The 12,918-nt window shown below is 46.2% G+C and overlaps 1 protein-coding gene across 2 annotated transcripts in view; it reads left to right on the forward strand.

Annotated features, from left to right (window-relative positions):
• LOC125452046 (peroxidasin homolog) overlaps window positions 1–12,918 on the forward strand; it is a 499,162-nt gene that overhangs the window by 356,705 nt on the left and 129,539 nt on the right. For both annotated transcript variants that reach the window (XM_048529957.2, XM_059646061.1), the window contains exon 11: window positions 6,895–7,011. In XM_048529957.2, coding sequence (XP_048385914.2) covers window positions 6,895–7,011 — 117 coding nt within the window. The remainder of the gene's footprint in view (window positions 1–6,894; window positions 7,012–12,918) is intronic.

Below are 12,918 nucleotides of genomic sequence, written 5' to 3' on the forward strand. Positions count from 1 at the left end.
CATCGGGCCGAGACGACGTCACCGAGACGTCGTCCTCCTTCAGCCGGCTAAGCACAGAGCTCTCTTTGTGCACCTTCTGAAAGAAGAAACGTGAGCACGTCTCGTCCTGCTCCACGGAGCGGACCCTGGACCGGAAGATTATCCTGGAGGCCTCCGCGGCGAAGAGCGAGGCTTGCTGGCCCCTCACCTCGCGGAGGTCCTCCGTGACATCGACCCCCATCAACTGCAGAAGGAGCAGGTTCTGCACCCTTTTCTGGAGTCGCGACAGCTTTCCCCGCCTCTCTCTTGCCTTCTGAACACCCTTGAGGACAAAGAACCTCTTGATGTTCTCCTTCACCGTCTCCCACCAGTCGCCTGGAGACTCAAAGAGGGGTTTCACGGTTCTCCAACCTGCGTACTCCCTCTTAAGCTCCTCGACGTTCTCTAGGGTCAACAGAGTCGTGTTGAGCTTCCACGTCCCTTTGCCGGCCGGCTGGTCGTCCTGTAAGTGACAGTCGGCCAACAGGAGGCAGTGGTCAGAGAAGAAAACCAGCTCAACACCGGTGGACCTGACCGAGAACGTCCGTGACACAAACAGGAAGTCTATCCTTGAGCGGATAGACCCGTCTGGCCGCGACCAGGTGTACCTCTGCTGCGCTCCGTCTGCAGGGGTGCTGAAGACGTCGAGCAGCTTGGCGTCCTTCACCGTGCCCATCAGGAATCTGGACGTGACGTCCTGTTGAATCCCCCCACCCGCTGTCCCCACGCCGGATCTTCCATCTGCATCGATGATGCAGTTGAAGTCTCCGCCTAGGATACCGGCCTGGACGTAGCCAGCAGGGGTGGAAGTCGCTGCAGGACGGCCAACCGCTCACTCCGTACCACTGGGGTGTACACGTTGATCAGCCTCAGGGGAGCATTCCTGTAGGTGATGTCAGCCACTAGGAGGCACCCCCCCACCACCTCCTGAACTTGAGAGATGGTGAAGTTGCGCCCCCGCAGCAGAATAGCCAGGCCCGAGGAGCGACAGTCGTTACCCCCCGACCAGATCGAAGGCCCACAGGTCCAGGCGCCGGACCATTTCCCGTGCCTGCCGAGGTGCGGTATCCCGCACTCCTGCAGAATCAGGAGGTCCGCCTTGATGGTGGTCAGGTAGGCCAACGTGGACACACATCTCGCGGTTGACTTGACGCTGCGCACATTAATGCTCGCAATTCGTACCCCCATTGTGGGCAGTGACCGCAGTACCCTCCCCAAGTCCAAGGTCCAGACCCTCCATCTGTCCCTTCATGCCCATTGCCCGGGCTAACTGCTGGACGCTCTCCGGGCTCAGGAAACCGTCCGTGCTGCCTTCCGGGTGGCATCCCCTCGTCAGGGGTGCGGAGGCAGGAGGGTCCGGCTCCGGGTCAGGCTGGGGACGCGCTGTTTCCTCCTTCCCACCTGGAAGTTCCGGGGGGCCCTCCAGTGCTTTAGCGGCACTTGACTGGGTGTCGGAGTGAGCCTCAGGACGCCTCCCATCACCTGGAAGTGGGGTGCTGCTTTCCTTCCCCCTCGAGACCTTTAACTTCTGCTTCGGGTGGGCCCTCTCCGAATCCTCCTCGTCAGAGGAGCTCTTATAGCCCCCCTGTAGCTGCCTCTTCCCGCCTGATTGTTGCGGTTCCTGGGCCCGTCGACGCACCTTCCTCCTCGCTTTCCGGACTGTTGTCAACTCCCCTGGGTCGCCTGTCGCCGCCTCCATTGGCTCCGGGTTGTCGGGGGGGATCGGAGCCTGCAGGGGTGCTTTGCTGGCCTTGGGCCCATCCTGCACAGCCTGGCCCTCCTGCTCATTAGTGGGGTCCTTGCTGGGCCCTGGTGCCTTCCTCTCCTCCGGGGGGGCTGGCCCCGCATTTCCCCTGCCGGCGACCTGGGCGTAGGTGGCACCCCGCTGCAGGCATGCCCTATAGAAGTGGCCCGCTTCCCCGCAAAGGTTGCAGCTTCTCTCTCGTGGGCAATCCTTTGCAAGGTGTCCCTCCTCCCTGCAGTTCCTGCAGATGGTGGCTTTGCAGTCGGCCGCCATGTGACCTGACCTACCACAGGCATGGCAGACTTTAGGTTGCCCTGCATAGGTCAGGTAGCCCCTGCTCCCGCCGATCGCGAAGCTGGACGGTGGGTGTGCGACATTCCCGTCTGCGCCCATCCTCAGCGTCACCTTGACCTGCCTCTTACTCGTCCAGATGCCAAAGGGGTCCACAATGTCAGTTAGGTCCCCTTCCACCTTCAGTACCTTCCGAGGAAGGTCAGGACATCAACTGCTGGCACATGCGGGTTGTACATGTGTACAGTCACCATACGGCTCCTCTGTGCTGGCATCACAAACAGTGGGATAGCGGTCAATACAGAGAGGGGGCCCTCACCTCCTTTCTCCTTGAAAACCTCCAGGAAGCGCTCGCAAAGCTTGGCACTCCGGAAGGTCACGTCGTAAAAACCTCCTCCGGGGAAATCCTGCAGGCAGTAAATGTCCGCAGCAGCGAACCCACAACAGTCCAACAGGACCCTCTTCACGAAGAAGGTGCGGTCCACAGGTGCACCATCATCCACCTTCTTTACAGAAACACGGATGGTGTTCCGGACCCCCTGACCTGGGGCACGAGCACTTGCCGCAGCCATCGTTGCAGGTTGGCTGCTCCCCTGAACCAGCGTTAGGCCGAAGCCAGCATTAAGATCCACTGGTCGCAAGGGTGCACAGCCAACCCGACGTCCTCCTTTCACCTCCAAGATAGCACTCTCGTCCTCTCGGTCCACAAGAGAGTGGGTCTTTATTGTGTTCGAGATGTAAGCTAGTTCACTGAGCTTGCCGGTTTGTTCCCAGATGTTTCATCACCATTCTAGGTAACATCATCAGTGAGCCTCCGACGAAGCGCTGGTGTTATATCCCGCTTTGTATTTATCTGTTTAGGTTTCCTTGGGTTTGTGATGTCATTTCCTGCGTTGGTGATGTCATTTTCTGTTCTTTTTCTCAGAGGATGGTAGATTGGCTCCAAATCAATGTGTTTGTTGATGGAGCTCCTGTTGGAATGCCATGCTTCTAGGAATTCTCCTGCGGATCTCTGTTTGGCTTGTCCTAGGATGGATGTGTTGTCCCAATCAAAGTGGTGTCCTTCCTCATGTGTATGTAAGGATACGAGTGATAGTGGGTCTTGTTGTTTTGTGGCTAGTTGATGTTCATGTATCCTGGTGGCTAGCTTTCTGCCAGTTTGTCCAATGTAGTGTTTGTCACAGTTCTTGCAAGGTATTTTGTAGATGACGTTCGTTTTGCTCGTTTGCAACAAGCAAAACGAACGTCATCTACAAAAATACCTTGCAAGAACTGTGACAAACACTACTTTGGAAAAACAGGCAGAAAGCTAGCCACCAGGATACATGAACATCAACTAGCCACAAAACGACAAGACCCACTATCACTCGTATCCTTACATACACATGAGGAAGGACACCACTTTGATTGGGACAACACATCCATCCTAGGACAAGCCAAACAGAGACCCGCAGGAGAATTCCTCGAAGCATGGCATTCCACCAGGAGCTCCATCAACAAACACATTGATTTGGAGCCAATCTACCATCCTCTGAGAAAAAGAACAGAAAATGACATCACCAATGCAGGAAATGACATCACCAACCCAAGGAAACCTGAACAGATAAATACAAAGCGGGACATAACACCAGCGCTTCGTCGGAGGCTCACTGATGATGTTACCTAGAATGGTGACGAAACGTCTGAAAACTAACCTTCCAGCTCAGCGAGCAAATTCACATCCAGAACTGAAATATTGTGCTCCCGTCTCCTTAAGCTGTAATATGTTCTGCACTTACACATGCAACTGAATCATTTATAAGCAAAATTACCACGCTGAGCCTGCCCTGCATATGATAGAGTCATAGAGTCATACAGAATGGAAACAGACCCTTTGGTCCAACTCTTCCGTGCCAACCAGCCATTCCAATCTGACATAGTCCCGTTTGCCGCATTTGGCCCATATCCCTCTGAACTCTTCCTATTCATATACTCTTCCAGCTGCCTTTTAAATGTTGCAATTGTATCAGCCTCCACCACTTCCTCTGACAACTCATTCCATTCCATATAGGCGCCATCCTTTGTGTGAAAAAGTTACCCCTCAGACTTCCCCACCGCAGGAGAAAGGAAAAAGCCTTTGGCTATTCATCCTATCCAAGCCCCTATGATTTTCTAAACCTCTATAAGGGCACCCCTCAGCATCCGTCACACCAGAGACAAAATTCCCAGCCTACTTAGCCTCTCCCTATAAATCAAAGCCTCCATTCCCAGCGCCATCCTTGTAAATCTTTTCTGCACCCTCTCTGGTTTGACAACATATTTCCTATAGAAGGGAGATCAGAATTACACACAGTATTTTAAAAGTGTCCTCACAAATGTCCTGGATAGTCACAACATGACATCCCAACACCTATACTCAATGTTCTGACCAGTGAAGGCAAGCTTGCCAAACATCTTTTTCACCATCCTGTCAACCTGTGACTCCAGTTTCAAGGAACTATGCACCTGCATCCCTAGGCCTCTTTATTCAGCAATACTCCCCAGGGCCCTACTATTAATTTTATAAGTCCTGCCCTGGTTTGCCTGACCAAAATGCAACACCTCGCCTTTACCTAAATTAAACTGCATCTGCTACTGCTTGGCTGATTAGCCCATCTGATCAAGATTCTGTTAGACATAGAACAGTACAGCACAGGACAGGCCCTTCAGCCCACAGTGTTGTGCTGAGTTTTTACCCTAAACCTAAGGTCTAGCTAACCTCCACCCTTACCTTATACTATCATCCATATGCCTGTCTAATAGCTGCTTAAATGCTCCTAATGAAGCTGACTCCACTCCCCTTTCTGGCAATGCATTCCACGCTCTTGCCACTCTCTGAGTAAAGAGCCTACTTCTCACGTCTTCCCTATATCTACCTCCACTTACGTTTAAACTATGCCTCCTCATAAGAGCTACCTCCACCCTCGGAAAAAGTCTCTGGTTATCCACTCTCTATCGATAGTCATACCAGTTATTGCCAAAATGTATGTGTGTTGATATTTTTTAGACTTCTTTAAAGTTGCCAAGGTCCACATGTAAGTTCTGAAGGACTCTGTGAAAACTTCAAGGCTGCTACGCAAATCATTCACAGACATGGATGCAGTAATAGACATCTGCAAAAAACCATGTAGGTCAATGCTTCATATCCTGGCAAATGTCATAATGCTTTCAAGTTGCAAGTCTGCTTTGCCAGCCACTTTGGGCCATCAAAAAATTAAGGGGTAGCAACTGAGCTAAAGAGCCAAGCCACTAACAACTGGGCTTCTAACTCTTACACACAACATAGAAAAGTATAGCACAGTACAGGCCCTTCGGCCCACGATGTTGTGCCGCGGAATAATCCCAATCCAAAAATAACCGAACCTAATTTACATTCCCCTCAATTCACTGCTGTCCATGTGCATGTCCAGCAGTCGCTTAAATGTCACTAATGTCTCTGCTTCCACGACTACCACTGGCAAAGTATTCCATGCACTCACAACTGTCTGGGTGAAGAACCTCCCTCTGACATCTCCTCTATACCTTCCTCCTAACACCTTAAAACTATGCCTTGTGGCACTCAATCCTGCCCTGGGGAAAAGTCTCTGGCTATCGACTCTATCCATGCCTCTCATTACCTTGTACACCTCCATCAGGTCACCTCTCTTGCTCCTTCTCTCCAGAGAGAAAAGTCCGAGCTCAGTCAACCTCCTCAACCTGGTAAACCTCCTTTGCACTCTCTCCAAAGCCTTCACATCTTTCCTATAACAGGGCAACCGGAACTGGACACAATATTCCAGTGTGGTCTCACCAGGGTTTTGTAGAGCTGCAGCATAACCTCGCGGCTCTAAAACTCGATCCCGCTGTTAATGAAAGCCAAAACACCATATGCTTTCTTAACAACCTTATCCACTTGTGTGGCAACTTTGATGGAGCTATGCACTTGAACACCAAGATCCCGCTGTTCCTATACACTGCCGAGAATCTGCCTTTCATCCTATATTCAGCATCTAAATTCGACCTTCCAAAATGCATCACTTCGCATTTATCCAGGTTGAACTCCATCTGCCATTTCTCAGCCCACCTCTGCATACTGTCAATGTCTTGCTGAAGCCTGTAATAGCCCTCAATACTATCAACGGCACCTCCAACCTTTGTGTCATCAGCAAACAAACTAACCCACCCCTCAACCTCCACATCCAAGTCATTTATAAAAACTACAAAGAGCAGAGACCCAAGAACAGACCCCAGCGGGTCACCACTCAGCACTGACCTCCAGGCAAAATATTTACCATCTACAACCACTCTCTGCCCCCTGTCAGCCAACCAATTGTTGTACTCTGTTATAATCTTCTTCATTATCTACTACATTGCCTTTTCAGGAAAATGAGGCAGTGGATTGATTTAATTGGAAAGAAAAATTAATTCCTTCCATTTCTCTGCTTGGTACAAAAATAAACCTTATTTTTCAGATGCCAGATGCAGTTATGTGTATGATTTAACATTGTACAGAGGATCACACAACAAGTAAGTGTTATTGTATTAATAGAGTACCATGTGAAATGGTCCTGCATCTACACTATTTCTAGTCAATTCCATTAAGTATATTGTTGTCATGTCTGGTATAATTAAGTGAATTAGGTCAATCTCTACATAAGCATTTATTTATCTGAATTCAGGAACTGCCTGTTTTGATGTTTTATTTATACAAATAATACTTTGTTTAGTTTGCATAAATGACAATAACCATTGATATATGAGAGTTTATCTTTATTTGATTTACTTTCTCCACGTTTATTTCTTAATAGTTTTTATGTTAATGATTATATTTATTTTATCTCCAGCTCCCCCTAGATTCACAGTTGCACCAAAGGACCAAGAAGTTATTGAAGGGCACACTGTGGATTTCGACTGTGTTGCTGAAGGTAATCCAATTCCAGTCATCGCTTGGACCAAAGCAGGTAATTATACACAGTGTAATTATTAGGTATTATGTTTGAATTGTATGAACACTATATTCTAACTGATACATAATATTTTCCTGTTGAATTTTAGGCTGTACTACTTAACAAGCTATCTCCAAATGTTAACAAGAATAATATTAATGCAATTTAAATGTGATTCAATTTGATTTAATCCTGCATCCACATTTTAGTGAAACTTGTACATGTTTCTCATGCTTTCTGTTATCCACCTAGTTTAATTGGCTGACTTCTATTTCATTTCCTGGATAGGTGTAAAGGACCTTTCGTTCTTCCAGGAGATTAAGTCATATGGGATGGATGGGTGTTGGGAATGTGGGCTGGATTTTCATAGGTCCTTTAAAAATGGCAGTAGGTTGAGATCTGGAAGTCCCACCCTGAATTATGAGAGATCCTATTTTTATCTGGTGAGAGGATGATAGGAACTGGGGTCATTCAGGCGGCACAGTGGCTCACTGGTTAACACTGCGTCTCACATCGCCAGGGACCCGGGTTCGATCCCAGCCTCAGGTAACTGTCTGTGTGGAGTTTGCACATTCTCCCCGTGTCTGCGTGGGTTTCCTCCGGATGCTCCGGTTTCCTCCCACAGCCCAAAGATGTGCAGGCTAGGTGGAGCCATGCTAAATTGCACGTAGTGTTCAGGGATGTGTGGGTTATAGCGGGGTGGGCCTGGGTCTGGGTGGAATGCTCCAAGGGGCGGCGTGGACTTATTGGGCCAAAAGGTCTGTCCCCACACTGTAGGGAATCTAATATCTTCAACCCAAATTCAAAAGGGCCATTTGAACTCAGTGCTGAATTTAAATAGACACCATTTTCACTTCAGTAATGTAAACTGTGGGAGTTACAGATCTTTATAGAAGTTATAAATGTTCTTGAAGATGAGGTCTTTAGAGCTGCTGCTCCACCCCAGCTTGAGGTCTCCTGGAAAGCGAGGAGCAGGTCCAGGGTTGATTCTCCCAGCTTAGACTTGCAGGCTTGGACAAGGCTTCAGGTCCGTAGCTAGGCTCAGGTGCCTGATGGAGGAGAAGTGGAAGTCTTAGCCCAACGGGTGGTCTCCCAGTGTGAAAATCTGCTTCATACTCAGCTTCCAGGCATTCCAGTGGCCCAGCAGGCGGTCTCATCCAGGTATTGTGGTCTTGACCTAGCATGGTATTCTTCTTCAGTGCAAACCTTTGGCCCAGTATTTGAGCGGCCAGTGAGGTAGTCTTGTCCTGGCTGTACCTTCAGCGTATTCCATTGTTTTCTAATCAATTGTCTCCCAGCCCAGGAGCTACCCAGTGGTAAGTCTCCTCTGTATCCTGTCTTGTGCAATCACATTCCTCCTGTGATGTAGATTCTGGAACTGCACACAATATCCACCCTCGGGTCACTGTCTGTGTGGAGTTTGCACATTCTCCCTGTTTCTGCATGGGTTTCCTCCGGGTGCTTCGGTTTCCTCCCACTGTCCAAAGATGTGCAAATTAATGGATTGGCCAAGCCAAATTGCCCATAGTGTTCAGGAATGTGTAGATTAGGTGGGTTTATAGGAGGATGGCTCTGCGTGGAATGCTTTAAATTCGGTGTGGATTTGTTGGGCCGATGGGCCTATTTCCGCACTGTAGGGATTCTATGGATTCTATGAATACTCTAGCTGTGGCCAAACAGGTATTTATATCATTCCAACATAACCACCCTATTCTTAAAATCCATGCCTCAGATAATAAGGCTAAGTGTCCCATATGCCTTCTTATTCACCTGTCTTACTACCTTAAAACCAGTGGACATGTTCAATAAGTTTAATCTGATCCTCAATGCTTCCTAGGTCCTACGATTCATTTATTCTTTTGCCTTGTTTGTCCTGACCAAGTGCATCACCTCATGCTTATCCAGATTTAACTCCATTTGCCCACTATATTCTTCTGTAACCTAAGGTTATCCTCCTCACTATTTGCCATCCTACCAAATTTTGCATTATCTGCAAACTACTGATCAACCTCCTATATAAAAGTATAAATCATTTATATATACCACAAATAGCAAGGTCCCTCTACTGATCCCTGTGGAACCCCAGTAGACGCAAGCTTTCAGTCATAAAAACATGTCTTGACCATTACCCTCGGCTTCCTTCCACTCAGCCAATTCTGGATCCAATTTGCCAAATTTCCTTGGATTCCATGGATCATCCCTTCACTGTCAGTCTCCCATGCAGCACAATAACAGAGCCTTCCTGAAGTTCAAGTAGATTATATCAAAAGCATTGCCTTCATCGATACATTTGGTCACCTCTTCAAGAAAGTTCAATCAAGTTGATTAGCCATGACCTTCCTGTAACTAAAGCATGCTGACTATTTTTGATTAATCCCTGCCTCTCCCTCAGAATTGCTTCTAATCATTCCCCCACCACAGAGGTTAGACTGCCTGGCCTACAGCATCCTGATGACCTCTTGCTTCCATTTTGAACAATTATACCACATTGGCTGTGTTCCAGTCCTCTGGCAACACTCCTATGACCCAGAGAGGAATTAAAAATTACTACCAGCACCTCTGCTTTTTCCTCACTTCCCTCACTGAACAACCTGGGTTACCTTTTGAGATAAGAAGGTGAAGAGCTGGATGAACACAGCAGGCCAAGCAGCATCATAGGAGTGGGAAAGCTGACTTTTCTGGCATTGACCCTTCTTCAGAAATGGGGGCAGGGAAGAGGGTTCTGAAATAAATAGGGAGAGAGGTGGAGGCAGATAGAAGATGGACAGAGGAGAAGATAGGTGGAGAGGAGACAGACCAGTCAAAGAGGCAGTGCTGGAACCAGTAAAGCTGAGTGTAGGTGGGGAGGTAGGGAGGAGATAGATCAGTCCAGAGAGGACAGAAAGGTCAAGGGGGCGGGATGAGGTTAGTAGGTAGGAGATGGGCGTGGGGCCTGAGGTGGGAGGAGGGGATAGATGGGAGGAAGGACAGGTTAGGGAGGCGGGGACGAGCTGGGCTGGTTTTGGGATACGGTAGGGGGAGCGGATATTTTGAAGCTTGTGAAGCCCACTTTGATACCATTGGCCTGCAGGTTTCACAAGCGGAATATGAGTTGTTGTTCCTGCAACCTTTGGGTAGTTTTGTTGTGACACATTAGTGGCACATTCTGCCCCCTTGACCTGACTGTCCTCCCTGTACCTATTTCCTCCCTTCCAAAACCTGCCTCTTTGACCAGTCTGTCTCCTCTCCACCTATCTTCTCCTCTATCCGTCTTCTATCCACCTCCCCCCTCTCCCCATTTATTTCAGAATCCCCTTTCCCTCCCCCATTTCTGAAGAAAGGTCTAGGCCCGAAAAATCAGCTTTCCTGCTCCTATGAGGCTGCTGAGCCTGCTGTGTTCATCCAGCTCTACACCTTGTTATCTCAGATTCTCTAGCATCTGCAGTTCCTACTATCTCTGGGTTACCTTTTATCTGGTTATACTGAAGATTGAAGTAGGACTGACGAAGGGTAATACGCAAAACACTGATGACTCCTTTCTTTGAGATGCTGCTTGGCTTACTGTGATCTTCCAGCCTCCTGTTTGTCCACCTTACATTTTATCTGCCCTGGAGATTTATCTACTTTTAAAACTGCCAAACCACTCAAAACCTCTTCTCCATCTATGTTAACTTTTTTTTTCAGTATATCACAGTCCTTCTCCCTGATTACCACATTGTTAATTTCATGAATGACTCAAAGTATTAATTTTGAACCTTTTTTGTCAATTTATTAATATAATGACATTAACCTATTAAATTACATCCTTTGGCTCAGCATACAAATTACCACTGTGTTCTTTAGTGGACCCTGCTCATTCCCTCATTATTCTTTTACCTTTAATGTTCCTGTAAAATAGTTAGATTTTTCTTTCTTTTACCTGCGATTATTCAGTATTTGCTTGAGTTTCAGGACTGCATACAACTGATATCATCAAAAGTCACGTGTTATGGTTTAGTGACATTAACAGGTTTTTTGAAAGGTTTTGTGGTACAGTGGGTAGTGTCGCCTTTGCATTGGTCTGGATCAGAATGGTGTCAACAGTTCAAACCCTCTTCTAGCTAGAGTGGATATGGCACCTGCCACATTGCCCTAACTATAGTAGGGTCATGGTGGTATGGTTTGGGGAGGCAGTGGCTCAATGGTAATATCATCAAACTAGTAAGCCAAAACACCTGACTAATACTCTGAAGACTTAGGTTTACACTTCATCATGGCAGATTGTTTCAATAAAAATCAGGAAATGAAAACCTGGTCTAATGACAATCATTTAACCATTTCTGGTTGGCATAAAAACTCATGTGAGCGACTTGGGTTTGATAACAGTCCCTACCTCTGAGCCAGAAGACACAGCCTCAAGTCCCATCTGCTCCAGAAGTGTCTCATAACATGGCTGAGCACATTGATTAAAAATATCTAACAACTCTTGTGCTCATTTTGGAAAATACTCCTTTATAATTGTGATGTCGTAATGATTGAACACAGCATGACTCTCTCCACAGATGTCTGAACCTGCTGAGTGTTTCTAATATTTTATTTAATACTAAAATTAACACATCCATCTTCTGCAATATTTTGTTTCTGTTTAAAGTGTATGGTGTTAGAGACATGAATCATGCAGCTTAGAACATAGGCACAAAACAAATCAAAAAGGCTAATTGATAACCCTTACCTTAATGTTCTTTTGCAATTGAAAAGACTTGCATTTACTTTCAGACGCTGAATTCAGGAAGGATATACTAGCTGCAGAAATGGTGCTGAGCAGATTATCCAGAGTTTTAAAATTTTATTTATTCTTTCAGGGATGTGAGCATCAGTGCCTCGGCTAGCATTTATTCCCCACCCCTAATTATCTTTATGAAAGTGGTGATGAACCACTACAATCCATACAGTGCAAATCCATCCATTATGCTAGTTAACAGAGAGATTCATAACTTTGATCCAGTGGCAGTGAAGGATATCGGATATAGTTCCAGGTCAGAGTGGTCTGTTGCTTGGAGAGAAATTTGTAGGTGATAATGTTTCCATGCTTCTATTACCCTTTTCCTGTCAGTGAAACAGGTTTCAAAGGTGTTTTAAATAATGGCAGGTTGAATAATACTTTGCTATATTCCCTTGAGTGTAGAAGTTTGAGAAATCATCTATTGATAATTTAAAATGTTAAAATGGTTCAACATGCTAAGTAAAGCAATGTTAAATTTCTGTGCCAGAAGGATGCAGAACAGAAAAATACAATCTTGAATGAGGCTATTCAGTATTGAAGTCAGGAAGCACTTTATCCTATATTGTAGCAGAGATCTATAATTCTTTCCCTAAGGAGGCTGTAGATCAATTTAAATTTTCATGTTTGAGATCAATAGATTGTTATTACATAAGATATCAAATGATCTCGATATAGATCAATACAGTGTCAGTGTGGAGCTGGGAACACACAAATTCAGGCAGCATCAGAGGAGCAGGATCAAGGGTACGTAGACTAAGTTGTCTTTGTTAATATCTGGTGAATCACATTATAAATACATTGTTAAGGATTGTTAATGTTAAGAGAAGTAGTTAGTGGCTATTTATTTGTCTCTGAACACTTCTAATATGGATCAGTTGGGATACTAGATATTGAACGAGAGAAATAAGACTGATCAAATCAATCAACTCTTTCCATAATGAAGAGATGTGTATCTGGGATTTTATTTCATCAATTGGTTTGGAATATATTAACAAATAATACTCATGCTAGCATGTGGGGGAATATTAAATAACACAATGTATTTTAACTTACTTTCCTCTTTGTAGTCATTGTTGTAATAAAATGCTTCATCAATGATTACTATGGAGGAAAGATGATAACAATGATAGAAAGTGATCTTACACTAACTGATGTTGTAATTTATTATTTTAAAAAATACC

Source organism: Stegostoma tigrinum, chromosome 5 (assembly GCF_030684315.1).
Source record: "Stegostoma tigrinum isolate sSteTig4 chromosome 5, sSteTig4.hap1, whole genome shotgun sequence".
Classification (NCBI taxonomy): Eukaryota; Metazoa; Chordata; class Chondrichthyes; order Orectolobiformes; family Stegostomatidae; genus Stegostoma; species Stegostoma tigrinum.